This window comes from Pezoporus wallicus, unplaced genomic scaffold (assembly GCF_028554395.1).
Source record: "Pezoporus wallicus isolate ANWC-B61680 ecotype Strahan unplaced genomic scaffold, APGP_CSIRO_Pwel_v1 contig_9448, whole genome shotgun sequence".
Lineage (NCBI taxonomy): Eukaryota > Metazoa > Chordata > Aves > Psittaciformes > Psittacidae > Pezoporus > Pezoporus wallicus.
Window position 1 is genome coordinate 799 of NW_026635148.1, and position 14,881 is coordinate 15,679.

General features: G+C 59.5%; 1 protein-coding gene across 2 annotated transcripts; it reads right to left on the bottom strand.

Annotated features, from left to right (window-relative positions):
• Positions 1-519: 519 nt before the first annotated feature.
• On the bottom strand, positions 520-14,844 carry TFCP2 (transcription factor CP2). Of its 2 annotated transcripts, none has more exons than XM_057403668.1 (15): positions 14,665-14,844; positions 10,615-10,766; positions 9,658-9,734; positions 9,464-9,569; positions 9,151-9,257; positions 8,419-8,571; positions 6,745-6,855; positions 6,021-6,109; positions 5,325-5,402; positions 4,525-4,619; positions 3,911-4,001; positions 2,663-2,769; positions 1,559-1,701; positions 916-967; positions 520-798 (listed from the first exon to the last, which is right to left on the bottom strand). In XM_057403668.1, the coding sequence occupies exons 1-15, from the start codon at positions 14,784-14,786 to the stop codon at positions 761-763; spliced, it is 1,521 nt and encodes a 506-aa protein (XP_057259651.1). In that variant the 5' UTR covers positions 14,787-14,844; the 3' UTR covers positions 520-760. The 2 variants fall into 2 exon arrangements, with proteins under 2 accessions (XP_057259651.1, XP_057259662.1); XM_057403679.1 differs by having other exon boundaries at positions 523-798; positions 4,525-4,618; positions 5,354-5,402.
• Positions 14,845-14,881: the final 37 nt, after the last annotated feature.

The window sequence follows — 14,881 nt, forward strand, 5'->3', positions numbered from 1 at the left end:
CTGCTCAGCGTGCTCAGGGCTCCCCCAGTGCTGAGGCATGGGGATGCAGGGGCAGAGCACTCGCTAAAAGCTGCAGACGAGAACCCCAGAGCACGCTCGTTCTTTATCCACCTCTGCTGCATTCCACGGTTTGCTCCAGCTTTACACACCCCAATCCACATGGAAAAGTTCCTGACCTCCCCCTTGCATGGGAAGAGGGACGGCACCCATGCAGCCAGTGCCACTTTCGGGTGGGTGGAGAGGAGACACCCAAAGTCCCCACCTCTGTCTAAGAGATGCGTTGTAGCATTAAATGAAAGCTTAATAAAACCTTTGAAGACCCCCCCAGCCCTCACCTCCCACTCCAGCAGCACAGCACGCAGTCTATGAGACCTGCCCAGCTCAGCACCTGCCCCAGGGCCGGCTGGCTCTGCTGGGCCACTTGCATTCATGTTCTCTCCAGTCTGCCAGCGTCACCGGGGCCCCGCAGCAGAGCTGAGCACGTCTGCCCCAGCCAAAGCCCTCAGCAGGGCTTGGGTCCCAAGGGCAAAGCTCTGCCCAGAGCTACACAGGAGAGCTCCCAGCCTCGCTGCACGTTAGCACCAGCATCAGAGGCAGGAGGCTGAGGTCCTCTGCAAGCAAGAGCCGAGGAGCCGGCAGCTGGGGGGCTTTGCAGAGGATGCTCCTGAGTTCCCAGATCTCTGCTCGTGTCCTTGTGCTGGAAGTGAAGGGTCTCCACTCGTGATGGGAGGATGGTGAGTGCTCCTCCTCCCGTGCCCTCCTATTTCAGGATGATGTGGTAGCTGTCATTGGTCTCAGCTGCAAGAGAAGCAAAGGGCATGAGCCACCCACCCCGGCCAAGAACCCACTGGGCTGAGTGGATCTCACCCAGGAAGGGCAGGAGGGAAACAAGCTGGAAGCTGGGCACTTACACACCTTTCATGGTGTCCAGAACGAAACAGGATTCATCTTGGAAGTTCTGGATCATCTGCAAGAAGCCGGAAGAGCCAGCTTAGCCCAAGGCTGTGTCTGAACACAGCACAGGTGCCTCACAGCTAAGTGAGGGCTTCATGTTCAGCCATGGGCACAGGGTACAGGGCTGGAAGCTGCTCGGGCAGGAGCTCAGTCTCTGGGAGGTAGCAAAGGCACCAGCCATAAATAACTGTTCCCTTCTGCAGCTCTCCAGCACTGAAGGTCCAAACAGGGAAGCAAGGAGAGAAACTCTTGGGTCTCAAAGCCGAGTCCTCCCCCAGCCATTCCCATCCCTGGTTTTAGAACAGAACTTGGGTGAGCTCAGGGAGAGCTGCTCACGCTGAGGAATCCCATGGGTTTAAGGGAGGTGCCCCCAGCAGCACAGCAGCGTCCCAAGGCATCAGCATCTTTGGCTCTCCTGGCTTCAACAACGAGCTCTGAGTCCTTGGAACCTGAGCAGGGCCCTTCCTGAAGTCCTGCCCCCGGGATCCCTTCCCCAGGCTCCTCTGCAGCCTCCACCAAGGAGCTCAGAGCACTCTCGGCCACACATCAGCTGAAGCAACGCAGTGCAGGAGGTTGGAAAGGAGGAGCACCCGGAGGCTGTTACCTCGTCACTGATGAGCACGTGGATCCCCGTCGGCCCCTGCTTGTAGATCTGGCTGATCTGCTGGGAGGAGATGCTGAAGAGCTGGGCCAGCTTCTCCGTCAGCTCCACGGCCGTCAGCTCCTCCAGGTAGATGGCGTGGTACACTGCGAGCAGGAGAGCCCCTCTAGCAGATGCCAAGCGGGGCCTTTGGTGCCCACACCGTGGCTGCAGTCGCTGCTGTGCCTGATTCACACAGCAGCTGCCAAGCTGCAGCACCCCCGGTGCCTGCTCATGCTGCAGGATGTCCTGAGCTACAGCAGCAGCAGCTCTGCAGTGACCTGCCTGGCACCAGTGCCCTGCAGGGCTCTTTACTGATGCAGTCCTTGCCCTAAAAGCTTCTGTTTCGACTGGCATCAACCAAGCAGTGTTTTGTACCGCTCCTGGGGGTGCTCCAGTCCTGTCCCAGCTTCCCCCCTGCTCCCCCACTCCCATCAGGCAGGTTCCTGGGGGAAGGGAGAGGATCCATTTTGGAGCAGGGCAAGGAAAAGGAGGAGCTGGTTTGCTTCTGCACTCACTCCAGTCACGGAGGTGACAACCCAGGGCCTGCTGCTGCACAAATGTAGGTCACTCCCTGTTGTCTGGGCATGCTGGATTCTCACAGCAGCATCTGTCAGCTCAGCAGGCAACCAGCCAACAGGCAGGGTCTGCAGCCCCATCTGGTGAGACAGGTCAGCTGGGCAGGGCCAGGGTGATTAATAGGGCTCATCCTTATCTTCTGGCACCCTTACCCCTCGGTTTGTGACACCCCCTGCACTGGGCTGCAGGCAAAGAGAACAGCAGCAGCCAACATGAAATGCAGCAGCTGAAAACAGGAGCCTCAGACCCTCCTGGAGCTGCTGTGCAGGCTCTGTGAGTGCTAGCAACACAAAGAGGGGCCTTTGGGCAGCCCAAACCCCACAGGCAGTGGCGTGGGGATGAGGAGATCAGAGGCAACTGGTGCTGAGCGTCCATGAGCAGCAGGAGCAGGGCTGGAAACAGCCCCAGGGTGAATCTGAATTATTCTCCCCTGGTCCTGCTGCAGGAGCCCAAGCACACGTGCCCTGAGCCACGCTTTGAAGCCCTTACCAAAGAACGTGCTGGTCACTGTGTCCCCGTCCTCGTGCTTCTGCTGGAGGTCCCTGAGCTGCTGGGACTCCTGGCACACGTAGATGGTCAGTCTGGGCCGCACCATCCTGTGGACAGAGCAGGGACTGAACCCCACCACATCTGCTCTGACACCTCGAGCTCCTGACCCTCTGCCAGCGCTCTCCCTGCCCAGTATCCTCAGAGGGAAAAGAGATCAACAAACTCATCTCAAAGCAAATCTGTCGTGGTCATCCCCACCTTGGTGATGCTGCCCCCGGAGCATGAGCAGCAGGGCAGGGAGGGGAGACCTCCCCCTGCAGGCCTGATCCAGCTCTGGGGCAGCAGCACAAGAGGGACGTGGAGCTGCTGGAGAGAGACCAGAGGAGGCCATGGAGATGCTGCGAGGGCTGGAGCAGCTCTGCTCTGGAGCCAGGCTGAGAGAGCTGGGCTGGGGCAGCCTGGAGAAGAGAAGGCTCCTGAAGGGGAGACCTGAGAGCAGCTCCAGTGCCTGAAGGGGCTGCAGGAAAGCTGGAGAGGGGCTTGGGACAAGGGATGGAGGGACAGGCCAAGGGGAATGGCTTGAACCTGCTTGAGGGGAGACTGAGATGAGCTCTGAGGCAGAAGCTCTTCCCTGTGAGGGTGCTGAGGCGCTGGCACAGGGTGCCCAGAGAAGCTGTGGCTGCCCCATCCCTGGCAGTGCTCAAGGCCAGGTTGGATGCAGGGGCTCGGAGCACCCTGCTCCAGTGGAAGGGGTCCCTGGGGCTGGATTGGAGCTGGAGGAGCTTTCAGGTCCCTTCAACCTAAACCAGGCTGGGATTCTGTAACGGGAAAGCTGGCCCAGGGGCATGGTGCCATCTGGTACCAAGCAGCTGAACTGGATGGGTCACCCCTGAGGCCTGAGCAGCCACGGCTCAGATCGAGCTCTGCTCCTTCTCCTTCAGTCTCACTTTGCAGTGCAGCACCTCCTGTCCTTCGTGCCCTTCTCCCCAGCACAGTGTGACCACAGCTCCCATGTCTGCTGTCAGAGGCAGATCCCTGACCCCCTGAAGCGCTGCCCCATATCAGATATCCACGCCGATGCCTCCCCAACCTTCCCTCCTGGATAAAGCCAACCCTGTGCCTCCCCACCCAGCTGCAGCGGCCCCTTCCCAATGCTCCCGCTCAGACAGGTCAGGTCAACAGCAGTCCCTGCTTCTCCAGGGAGAGGTGCAAAGGAATAGTCCCTTTTGGGCAGGGAATTCCACGTACCGGCCCTTCAGCGCGTTGAAGAGCCTGATGCCATCCGCGGGGCCGCAGATCTGGATCACGTCCTCCCTGGTGAGCTTCAGCAGGTCTGCACCTACAGCGTGAGGGGGAGAAGTCAGGAGACAGCCCAGGGTGTCTGGGATGGGGGCTCTGGGCTCCCCCTCCTCCTGCTCACAGAGCTCAGCCCATCCCCAGACTGCCTCTGCCTTTTGGGAGCAACGTTCCCCCGCTTCCCCCAAAGGTTTCTTTGCCAGGCTGGTTTTGCAGGAGAGTGTTTTGGTGCACGGTATCGTTCCCAGCCCGGGTGACCCTGGATCATCAGGGAGGGAGAGGCAAATAAATGTGAAGCATCTCTTTAGCCACAGCGCTCCCCCCAGCCCTCAGCTTGCTTTAACATCAGAGGGTGCTCTTGGAGGAGAAACCACCCCAGTCCCCGCTACGTGGGCGAGGTGAGAGACGAAGAACAGGGCCTTCAGGGAGCCCCATTTAGTGGGTTACAGTGAAACAGGAGGTGTTAAAGAACGTTTCTGTTTGCATGGGGATGGCCTCGGGAGCAGGAGGAGCCCGGGGCTTGGCTCGGAGAAGAGGCAGGCACGGGGGGGGATGTGGGAACCTACCGGAGAAGTTCCGGAAGAGCCGCGAGAAGGTGGAGAAGCGGTTTCGGTGCAGCCACTGCTGGGCCTCCTGCGGCGTGCTGGTGGGCAGCAGGTTCTGCAGGGAGGGACAGGAGGGGCACGGCCTCAGGGGGGACGTGGCAGCGGTCCCATGGGGGAAGCAGCCCCAACTGGGTTCACAGCCTAAACTCGAGAGCCTGCTGAGCCCTCCCGGCACACACAGCAAAGGCTGCAGCCTGCACGGGCTTGGGTCTAAAAGGGCTTCAGAGGGACAGAGGGAAGGGAAGGAAGCAAAGGGGGAAGCACAGTGAGGACCCAGGCAGTAAGTAAGAAGAGGGGCTTTGGACAAGGGCCTGTAGGGACAGGCCAAGGGGAATGGCTTTAACCTGCCAGAGGGGAGACTGAGATGAGCTCTTAGGCAGAAGCTCTTCCCTGTGAGGGTGCTGAGGCGCTGGCACAGGGTGCCCAGAGGAGCTGTGGCTGCCCCATCCCTGGCAGTGTTCAAGGCCAGGTTGGACACAGGGGCTTGGAGCACCCTGCTCCAGTGGAAGGGGTCCCTGCCTGTGGCAGGGGTTGGAGCTGGGTGAGCTTTAAGGTCCCTTCCAACCCAACCGACTCCATGATTCTGTAATCAAAGCTCACAGTGAGCTCCAGAACACTGCCCCCAGCACTTTTCACTCCATCACCTCTTCTTCTAATGAGGAGTCAAAGAGTTTCAGCTCCCCAAAGATGTTCAACCAGAGCAGACTCCCCCCAAGCAAACAACCCCCAAAATCCCATGTTCTGACCTGTGCCCCATCCTTACAAGCATAAGCTCTGAGGTGTGACTTACATCTGCGATCGGAGGAGGAGGCTCGGGCTGGTGGTTTGGAGAGCCATTGCTGGGTTGGGAAGAGGCAGACAGAGCAGAACATGAGGTTAGAGCTGCTCCCCCCCTTCTTGCCCAGGATCCCAGCCAGCAGCAACCACCACCCTCCACATCCCACAGCCACGAGCACTGGGACACAGGGCCGGCAGCTCCGTGGCTGCGGCAGCACAGTCAAGGTGCAGTGGGATGTTAAGAGCATTAACACAACAGGGAAAGGCAGAGTGAGGTGGGCTGGTAGCTGAACGTGTGAGCAAATGCTCCTTGTGCCAGAGCCGAGCTTGGCTGCAGCCACAAGTAACAGCCTCAAGGGCTTTGACAAGGGCCTGCAGGGACAGGCCAAGGGGAATGGCTTTAACCTGCCAGAGGGGAGACTGAGATGGGATCTTAGGCAGGAGCTCTTCCCTGTGAGGGTGCTGAGGCACTGGCACAGGGTGCCCAGAGAAGCTGTGGCTGCCCCATCCCTGGCAGTGCTCAAGGCCAGGTTGGACACAGGGGCTTGGAGCACCCTGCTCCAGTGGAAGGGGTCTCTGGAGCTGAATTGGAGCTGGAGGAGCTTTAAGGTCCCTTCCCACCCAACCCATTCCATGATTCCATGGCCTCTCGTGCAAGCCAGGCTCTTCTCCAAACTCACCCTTCGCCAATGGAAAAGCTGCTGTGGGAACTGTTGAAGCCAGGGGATGGGGAGTTATTGACGTAGGTGATCTCTGGCCAGGGGGAGCACTAGAAAGGAGAACCCAGAATCGTCACAGGGTTGCTCTGAACAAGCTCCCACATCTGCTCTGCTCAGCACAGGTGAGCAGCTACCTCCAGACTGACTATGAAACACAATTAAAGACTAAAGTAGGGGACCAGAAGCAGCCAGGCTAAGAGACTGCAGATTGTCCCAAAGCTGGGGTTTAGTGATTCTTAACCTCAAAAGGCCCAAAGTCACACAAGTCAAGCAGAATGAGAGCTGGGATCTAAGCCAGTGCTCTGGCTCTGTTGCACACCCGGTGCCCACCAGCCTGGGTTCCTCCAAGCAGCAAATCCATGGTGGACTGAGCCCAAATCAGACACTGAGAAGCATTCCCAGATCAACCTGGGGCAGGACGAGGGCTCCTTGCCCCAGTTACCATCTCTTATGAGATGATCTATTGAGTGGGGACACCCCATCCCGCTGCCAGGCACAAGAGCCCTTTCTCAGGTCTAGTAAGAACCCTCCCCTCTGCCTACAGAACCGATCCTGCTTTTGTCCTGCAGCTATTCCCAACCTGGCCAGAGGCTGGGAAGCAGAAGAGCCAATTCCCTGCCACCCACAGGCAGAAGGAGCCAGGTTTGGTTACAAGAGCCCTGCGAGTGCTGCGTGAGGGCCCCACCTCAGTGAGGATTGTGGTTTCATAGGAGGGCTGGTACTTCTCTTTTTCATGAGGTGTTCGCTTCTCCATCTTCTCCCTGTCTGTCTTCTGCTTCCGATCAGCTCCTTTGGGCTGGAAAGGAGAATTCCTGTGAGAACAGCAGCGTGGAAGGGCAGCAGCAGGTGGGGGAAGAGATGGGCAGTAAATGCAAGGACCAGAAAAGGTGGCACATCCTCATCCTCATCCACTTGGTGCTTTACAGAGGGAAAAGGAAGAGGGGCTGGGGGTCTCTGCGCAGAGAATGAACCACTTCTGCAACAACCCCAAATTCCCTTTAAGCTTGGTTGTGTGTGGTCTCTGCCCACACCCCCTCCCAGTCTCCCAGTATCCCACTCTCTTTTCCTTAGGACAGCAAAGTGGAGACCTGAACAAGCTATCACAGTGCTCTGGGTGAGGAGGTGCTGCTGCTTCTGGTGGCCTAAGGACCCATTTCTGCCATGAAAATCTAGTGGTTGCTGTTATGTTTCCATGCTCAGGACTGCTGCTTCTGGTGGCTAGGAAGGATCTGTGCTTCAGACCCCAACACGCATGGGGAAAGGGCCCCCAGCAGCTCTTTGAGATCACCAAAACACTCCCAGCTTTGAGGGGCAGGAGCCCAAACCCCGTTACCCTCTGCCAGAGGCCATGCCCTGAAGCTACAGCTCCATTGCTTTGGGTTTTCCTGCTTCAGGGTCATCAGAGCCAAAATCTCCAAGCCCATCCCCGGCACAGAGAGCCGGAGCTCAGCAGGAATGCAGCACCCGATGCCTCCCAGCCCCACTCTCCGGGTGCTTGTCCTCATCCCTTCACTCCCAGCCACCCGCTCTGGCTGCTTGCATTGAGGTACCAGCCAGAGGCCAAACAAGCCCTGACAACCACCCCCTGCCTTCAAAATGTCACCATCCAAACAGGCAAAAAGGGAAGAGGGAAGAGGGAGAAGATGCCAGGTCAGCACCAGCACAGGCACCTGGGCCCCCTGCGTGCCCAGTGCCCCGAGAGGGAGCTGAGGAGCCACAGATGAGATGTTTAGGGGCAAGGCAACCTGACAACCAGGCAGCACAAAGGGACCCTCCTCAGTCACCCAGGCCACAGCGGCTGCCCCTGCCATATCATGGCTTCGGCTGTGTGCACATGAATTGGAACAGGAACCAGACACTTGTGCTGCTGGAGAGGCCGGATGCAGAGGGCCCATCAGAGGCAGAGGGCCCATCAGAGGCAGGGGACCCTTCAGAGGCAGGGGACCCATCAGAGGCAGGGGACCCATCAGAGGCAGGGGACCCATCAGAGGCAGAAGGCCCATTAGACACAGGGACTAATAAAGGGAGGAGTTTAGACAGACACTAAAGCTCCCTGGAGGATCTCCCAAGCTGGTAAGACTCAAGACTAAACGTGGGAGGTTCCAGACAGAGGCAGCACCAGCCATGGTCTCTCTGCAGGCTGCTCTTGGCTCGCTGGTTTTGAAGCCTCAATGGCATTGACAGAGGAGGAACCAGGGAGAGGGCAGCAAGGCAAGACCAGAAGGAACAAGAGGCCCTTCTTGCAGGCAACCTTGGTCATGGTCCTGCACCCATGATGTTCACTGGGGCTGCAGTGTGACCTGGGACTGACTCCTAGTTTATTTCTTAGTGGGAAAAGGCCACCAATGGGCTGAGGTACCTTGAAGACCTTGATCTGGCAGCTGGCAGAGTGCAGATGCTCCGTGTACTCCCCGTTCTCATTCTCCTTGAATGTGTCTATCTGGACCCGAAAGGGCACCCCCTTCTCTCCTCCGTGCTTCCTCATGGTGAACTCTGTGCTAATACAGTGGACCTGGGGAAGGCAAAGCAGCCTGGGGTTAGGAACCGTGCCACGGCTGAAGAGCCACAGCTTCCCCTTCCCTCGTGGGCGCCAGGACAGCCCAGGGTGGAATCCAGCACGAAGGAGTTAAGGGGATGCCACAGCACAGCTGGAACCACATTCTTTCCACACGTTTTGCAACCTCTTACTGGTCCAAGCAAGCCCCGAGCAGCGGCACAGAGCTGGGCTGCACCAGCCTCCACACGCCACAGCCTGCTCGCCCCCCCAGCCTGCAGAGAGGGGTTTGAGGCAGCTGCTGAGATGTGCAAGAGCATCTGCTGATGATGGAGACCCAAACCATGAAAGCAGCAGGACCTAAACCACCAGCAGAACGCGTAAAACTCACTGGCAGTCAGCTGTGCCTGTGCCTGGCTAATGCACAAACTGCTGCTCTCCTGCACTGCTGCAGGCTGGGTGTATTTTAGTTGACATCCTTCTACCACTGTAGCATCTGGCTGCTATTTCAGTGCTCCCAGTTAAAAGAAACATCTTCTTCCCCCTTGGAAAACTTGCATTTTCCTATCAACAGGAACTTCTCCACTTCTCTCTTACCTGGATAAACACAGAAGTCCTCTTTGAAGGATCCCATAGGAACTCCACAGTATTGAGCTGAGTTGGGTTTGCTCTGGGGTCAATGATGCCCACAGACATTGGGATATCTGGAGGGGCACATACAGAGAACAAGCTGCCTTTTGTAGCAGAAAGAAGAGGAAGAGCTTCCCAGGGGACACATGGGAGAAGCAACCGCGTCTCCCAAAGTGCAGAATCCTGACAGCACCTTGCCCCTTAACCTCAAAGGAGCAGGAGCCCCGCTGGAGGCACCTCAGGCACCTCCATCTCCTCCTGCCCCTGCCATGGGACTCACCGATGTCCAGGATCCTGTCCCCAGGCCGGTTCCAGCGCCAGCCCTCCAGCTGCTGGTGCTCCGTGTACTGCAGCCGCCGGTCGTGGAACACCACCCGGAATATGCTCTGGAGGGGAGAGGTAGTCAGGGCCTGGAGCTGCTCCCTCCTGCAGGGGATGGTCCCGGCCGGACACAGCCCCGTGCTCTCCACTCACCTTGACCAGCTTCCCGTTTATCTCAGGCAGCTCCCCGATTTTCCTGTTGTCCAGCATCCGGATTTCATAGGACTGCCCTGGGGGGAAGCAGACAAAGACCCCTCGAGGTTAGCTGGGGACGGACCTCTCCTGCTGCCCCTCCTTGGGCGTTCTGACATCGTTTTCTGCCACACCATGCACGCCACTGGATCTTCAGGCTGTGTTTCAGTGGGGGGAATACAAGCAGGAGCCACAGCTGTACCACCCCCTCCAGGAAGAGACAATCCTCGCCCTTCCTGCAGCAGAACTTCCCAGGAATCACCTTTATTAACCCAAGGGAAGAAATCTGTTACACAAACCTCACCTGCCTTTGGTCACCAACCCGGATCTTCCAGTTCTACCTGGGAGCAGTGGGTACAGCTGGAACCCCACACGGATACCACCAGTTAACCCCCTACACCCTGTATATTTCCATCAGGTTAATCCTACAGAGCATTGACACCACTGCTGTAGGCAGAGCACAGGCAGCAAGGGGAAGGATGTGGCACTTCCAAACAGGAGCAATGTGGGATTTACTACTCCATGGGGCTGACTACTCCATTATATTACAAGGGCCTGCAGGGACAGGCCAAGGGGAATGGCTTTAACCTGCCAGAGGGGAGACTGAGATGAGCTCTTAGGCAGAAGCTCTTCCCTGGGAGGGTGCTGAGGCGCTGGCACAGGGTGCCCAGAGAAGCTGTGGCTGCCCCATCCCTGGCAGTGCTCAAGGCCAGGTTGGACACAGGCGCTTGGAGCACCCTGCTCCAGTGGAAGGCGGCTGGAGCTGGAGGAGCTTTAAGCTCCCTTCCCACCCAAACCATTGTGTGATTCTATGACTGCAGCCACTATCCCAGCGCTTCCCATCCCCAACAGGAAACGTCCAAAGGCAGAGTTCCACTTTCCAGGCTGTTTCCTGGAGGCTCAGGGGGCTGCCCTCACCTTGGTTCAGATAGGTGAGGGTTTCATCGTGCAGCTTCACGGCGGGCGACGTGGCCGCGCACAGCACGTACTGGAAAGGCAGGATTTTGTTCTCGTTCTCGGGAGGCAAACTTGACTCTTCCTGCTTGAAGATGGGCAGGGCAAGGACGTCGCTGCAAAGAGATTTGTCAGACACAGTCACTCCAGCTCCGGCTACAGGGAGATGATGCGGTCGGTTTTTAGGTCCTCCTCCTAGGAATGAGCTGGTTTCAGTTCAAACCCCTCAGCCCTGTCACCTCTGCAGCGCTGCCACGGAGCAGGAAAGCCCTGGCACGTGCTCTCGGTCCGGTCAGCCCCCCCGTCCACCCCGAACCCACACACTCCTTGCTTCAAAGCCCAGAGACAACAGGGTTGATGCTTCAGGCAGCAGCTCAGCTCCTCCAGCAGCACCGCTCCTGCACCGCACCGCAGCAGCACCAGGGCCGTGCCAGGAAGCACCCATCCTCCTCCCGGTGCTACCAGCCCTGACCCCCCTGCTCCAGGCAGAGCACCCAGGAGCTCATTCCCCTCTGGCAGGAGCTGAAGTCCTGAGATCCAGGTCACCCATTTTCCACCACTGCCTCCTCCGTGCTTACCAAAGCCCCCCCCAGCCCCAGGGCTGGCCCAGGCAGAGCCCTTGAGGCACGCTGGATGTCAGAGCACCAAACCCTCCCTCCCCCAGCTGTAACCCGCAGCACCACGCACGCAGACGTCTCAGGGGGGCAAATCCTGCAGGCTCGGACACGGGAAGAGCCCTGCCAGCCCCAGCACCAGGAGATGGACCCCAGCTTCCCCCAAAGCCATCGAGAGCCCCCAGAGCTCTTTGTGGTGGGCACCACGCAGCCTTAACCCTCACCGAGCACTTGGGATGGCCACAGACACCAGAAGATGCTGCAGCGCCCATGCCATGGGATGGAGGAGAAACCAGAGCCCAGTGCCTGAGACACCCGCAGGCACCTCCTGGGTCACCCCTCACCCTGCCAGGTGCTGCACCAGCACCAACGGTTCACCTGCCACAGCCCCAGCACCTTCCTGGCTCCCAGATGCAGGAGTTGGGTGCTATGGGAGCTGCACACTGCACTCATCACCCCCTGGGTGCTGCGCTGCCACTCTTGGTGCTGGCTGGAGGAGGGAGGTGTCCAAGCCCTGCACTATAGACTCTTCCCAGGAGAAGGATGCCTCTGGGTCCCCGGGGTAGAGGCCAGGAGCTCTGCACATCCCTGCGCTCAAAGATGCTTCCAACTGCTCACAACGAGAGCTTGGGGAACAGTGTTCATTTAAACCCATCAGCGACACTCGGCAGCCTATGGACATGTATTTAATAGGAACTGCTTCCAAACCTGACCCTCAGCAGTTGGTCTGAGCCGTAACAAGGGCTCCAGAGCACGTAAACCACCCCGTCCCAGGCCCAGGTGAACCGTGGTGAGGGGACAGAGCTGACTGAGCCCTGAGGAAGAGCCAGGTCCCCTGCAGCTCCTGTTCCAGGCCGCGGGCTGGTGGCAGTGCACGAAGGAGTTAAAGCAGCTCCTTTGTTCCCTTTAGTTGAACATTAAAAACCTTTCCTAAGGAAAAACTGGACTGATCTGGCCAAATACCAGCTCCCACCCAAACAGGGCTTTAACCCTCAAGTGACAGCACCCACCCTCCCTCCACCGCTGGGCAAGGAACACCTATGGCTGCTCCCCAGAGCCAGCAGGAGAGCCCTTCCCACCCAAATCCTGACTTTCCGGACATGGAGCTGTGCTGAGGCCCTGCTCTTGGCATCGAGGCACGTGCCCACAGTCAGGCAAAGGAGGCAGCCCAGAGTATGAGCTTCCTGCAGCCCTGCCCCGTGAGCAGGGAACTGGGCTACATGGAACCCTGGAATGGGTTGGGGTGAAGGGAGCTTAAAGCTCCTCCAGCTCCAACCCCTGCCATGGGCAGGGACCCCTTCCACTGGAGCAGGGTGCTCCAAGCCCCTGTGTCCAACCTGGCCTTGAGCACTGCCAGGGATGGGGCAGCCACAGCTTGAGGAGCCGGTGAGACACTGGCACAGCTTGCCCAGAGAAGCTGTGGATGCCCCATCCACAACTACATCCTGCCTCCAAGACCCCCATAACCATGGCCCAAACCCCACCTTTCACTGCAAGCTGGGACCTCTGGTTGCTCAGGCACCCGTATGTGTCTGCACTGTAGGACCCAGGTAACAGGGCCAGCTCCGAGTGCTGCAGGGAGCAACAGAACATGAAGGATAGAGAGAACGTGGTTATAAATGGCTTAGATCAGACATTAGGCAGAAGCTCTTCCCTGGGAGGGTGCTGAGGCGCTGGCACAGGGTGCCCAGAGAAGCTGTGGCTGCCCCATCCCTGGCAGTGTTCACGGCCAGGTTGGACACAGGGGCTTGGAGCACCCTGCTCCAGTGGAAGGGGTCCCTGCCCATGGCGGGGGTTGGAGCTTGAGGAGCTTTAGGGTCCCTCCAACCCAAACCACTCTGGGGTTCCTCAGAACAACCAAGGAAAGCTCCTGCAAGGGGATTCGCAGCAGCACAAAAAGCACTTGGCTCTTTTGCCTCCTGCCATTGCCCCCAAGCTCAGGAGCAGCGTTTTGGGGGGGTCTGGGGGGAGCTGGGAAGCTGCAAAGCCTTTGGGGACCAACACCCCACAAGCAGCCCCACCACATCCTGGACACCCGGTGTGGCCCCAGCAGCAGCCAGCGGTGGGTGCTGCTTTAGACAAAGCCCCGCGTGCTCCTGCCTGCTCCCTCTGGAGCAGGAGAAGCTCCTGCAGCTCCCGGGGATGTGTTTCCCTCCAAAGCCCCAAACTCCCCTGCACAACTGAACGTGCTTTGCGGCAAAGTCATTTTATGCAGGAGTTCTGGGGTGGGAGAAGATCTCCTGGGCAAGAGGGGGAAAAAGCAACGGCAAAAGAACTGAGCGGATGGAAGCCCTCAGCCCGTGCCCGTCCATCACCTTCAAAGCCATCCCTGCTCTCCTCAAGACCTGATTCCAGGGAATAACGGCCCCATGAAGCCTCCAGGCTCCGTAACCACCACGAAGCACGATCCTCCCTCAGCACCCAGCAGCGCCCGCCCCCAGGGTACCCACGCGCCTCTTCCATAGGGAGCCGGGGAAACCCCCCCGGGAGAAGCCACAAACAGGCTCAAAGCCCCGGGGTGCCCACTGGATCCTCCCCCTTCCCGCAGCATCAGAGCAAATGTCAGATGGGAGGGCAGGTCGCGCACGCTGTTCTGCTCCCTGCCAGCGCAGCGCAGGAGCAGGCTCCAAAGAGTCCTCAGGTTTCAGATGCCAGCGGCGCAGCCACCGGGGACAGGGAAGAGGGAAAGGAGCCCTGAAGCTTCGCAAGTGCCCCCAGTGCAAAGCTGCATGTCCCTGCGCACGCGGGAGGCTCTGCCCTCCCTCCCCAGCACAAGGAGCACCGGCGGACCCCTGCTCCCAGAAGCTGCTGTCGCAGGGGGGCGATGGACGCGCTCCCCCCCAGGCTCACCCCCACCCCACCCCTGCTGCGGGCTTTGCCCCAGCGCTCCGGTTAAACCAACCCCAAAGGCTCCGACAGCTCCCAACAGCCGGGGAATGGCTTCGGGAGGCCGCTGGATCTCCTTGTCCTGGAAGAAAGAGGGACGGAGCCTGGATGCGGGCGGAGCGCTGCTCTTCCACTTCCCTGGGAGCTGCTTGCGTGCGTTACCGCTCACTTTCAGCCCTGACTTTCCCCATTTCCAGTTGCAGCCGCCCCAGAAAGCCCCAGATTCGTGTCAAGGCATCTTCCTGTGGCACCCTCCTCCCGGGCAGCTCAGCCGCATCCCTGCCCCTGCCCCATCCCCGCCCGGCTCCTGGGAGGAATTCACCGGCGCAAAGCGCTGCCCATAAACCCAGAGCCCGGCCACGGGCTCCCAGCACAGCGGGGACCAGCCCCGCACCAGCGAGTCCCCAACACCGCAACCGCGACCCCAGCCCCAAGCCACCGCCGCCACGTCCCGGCCCCGTCCGCAGCCGCCCCCCCGGTGCGAGGCCCGACGTGCGGCCCCGTCCCACGTTACCTCATGCTGTAGGCCCCGGCGCCCAGCTCCTGCCCGATGCCCGACAGGCTCGCGTCGAAGTCCTGCACCAGCCCGGACTCGATCACCTCGTCGGCCAGCGGCAGCTTCAGCGCCCAGGCCATGCTGCTCCCCGCTTCTCCCGGCGTCACCGAGCCCTTGGAGCGGCTCCTCCGGGGCCGTCTGACCTACATATTACTGAAGGTGGGGAGCAGGGGGT

Excerpts from the sequence above, each read along its gene's own strand:
- TFCP2 (XM_057403668.1), bottom strand. The coding sequence starts at position 14,786 with ATGGCCTGGGCGCTGAAGCTGCCGCTGGCCGACGAGGTGATCGAGTCC. Across the intron at positions 9,258-9,463 it reads GGACAGGATCCTGGACATCG|ATATCCCAATGTCTGTGGGC; the intron begins GTGAGTCCCATG and ends GTGCCCCTCCAG. Across the intron at positions 4,620-5,324 it reads ACCTCAGAGCTTATGCTTGT|GAACCTGCTGCCCACCAGCA; the intron begins AAGGATGGGGCA and ends TCCCTCCCTGCA.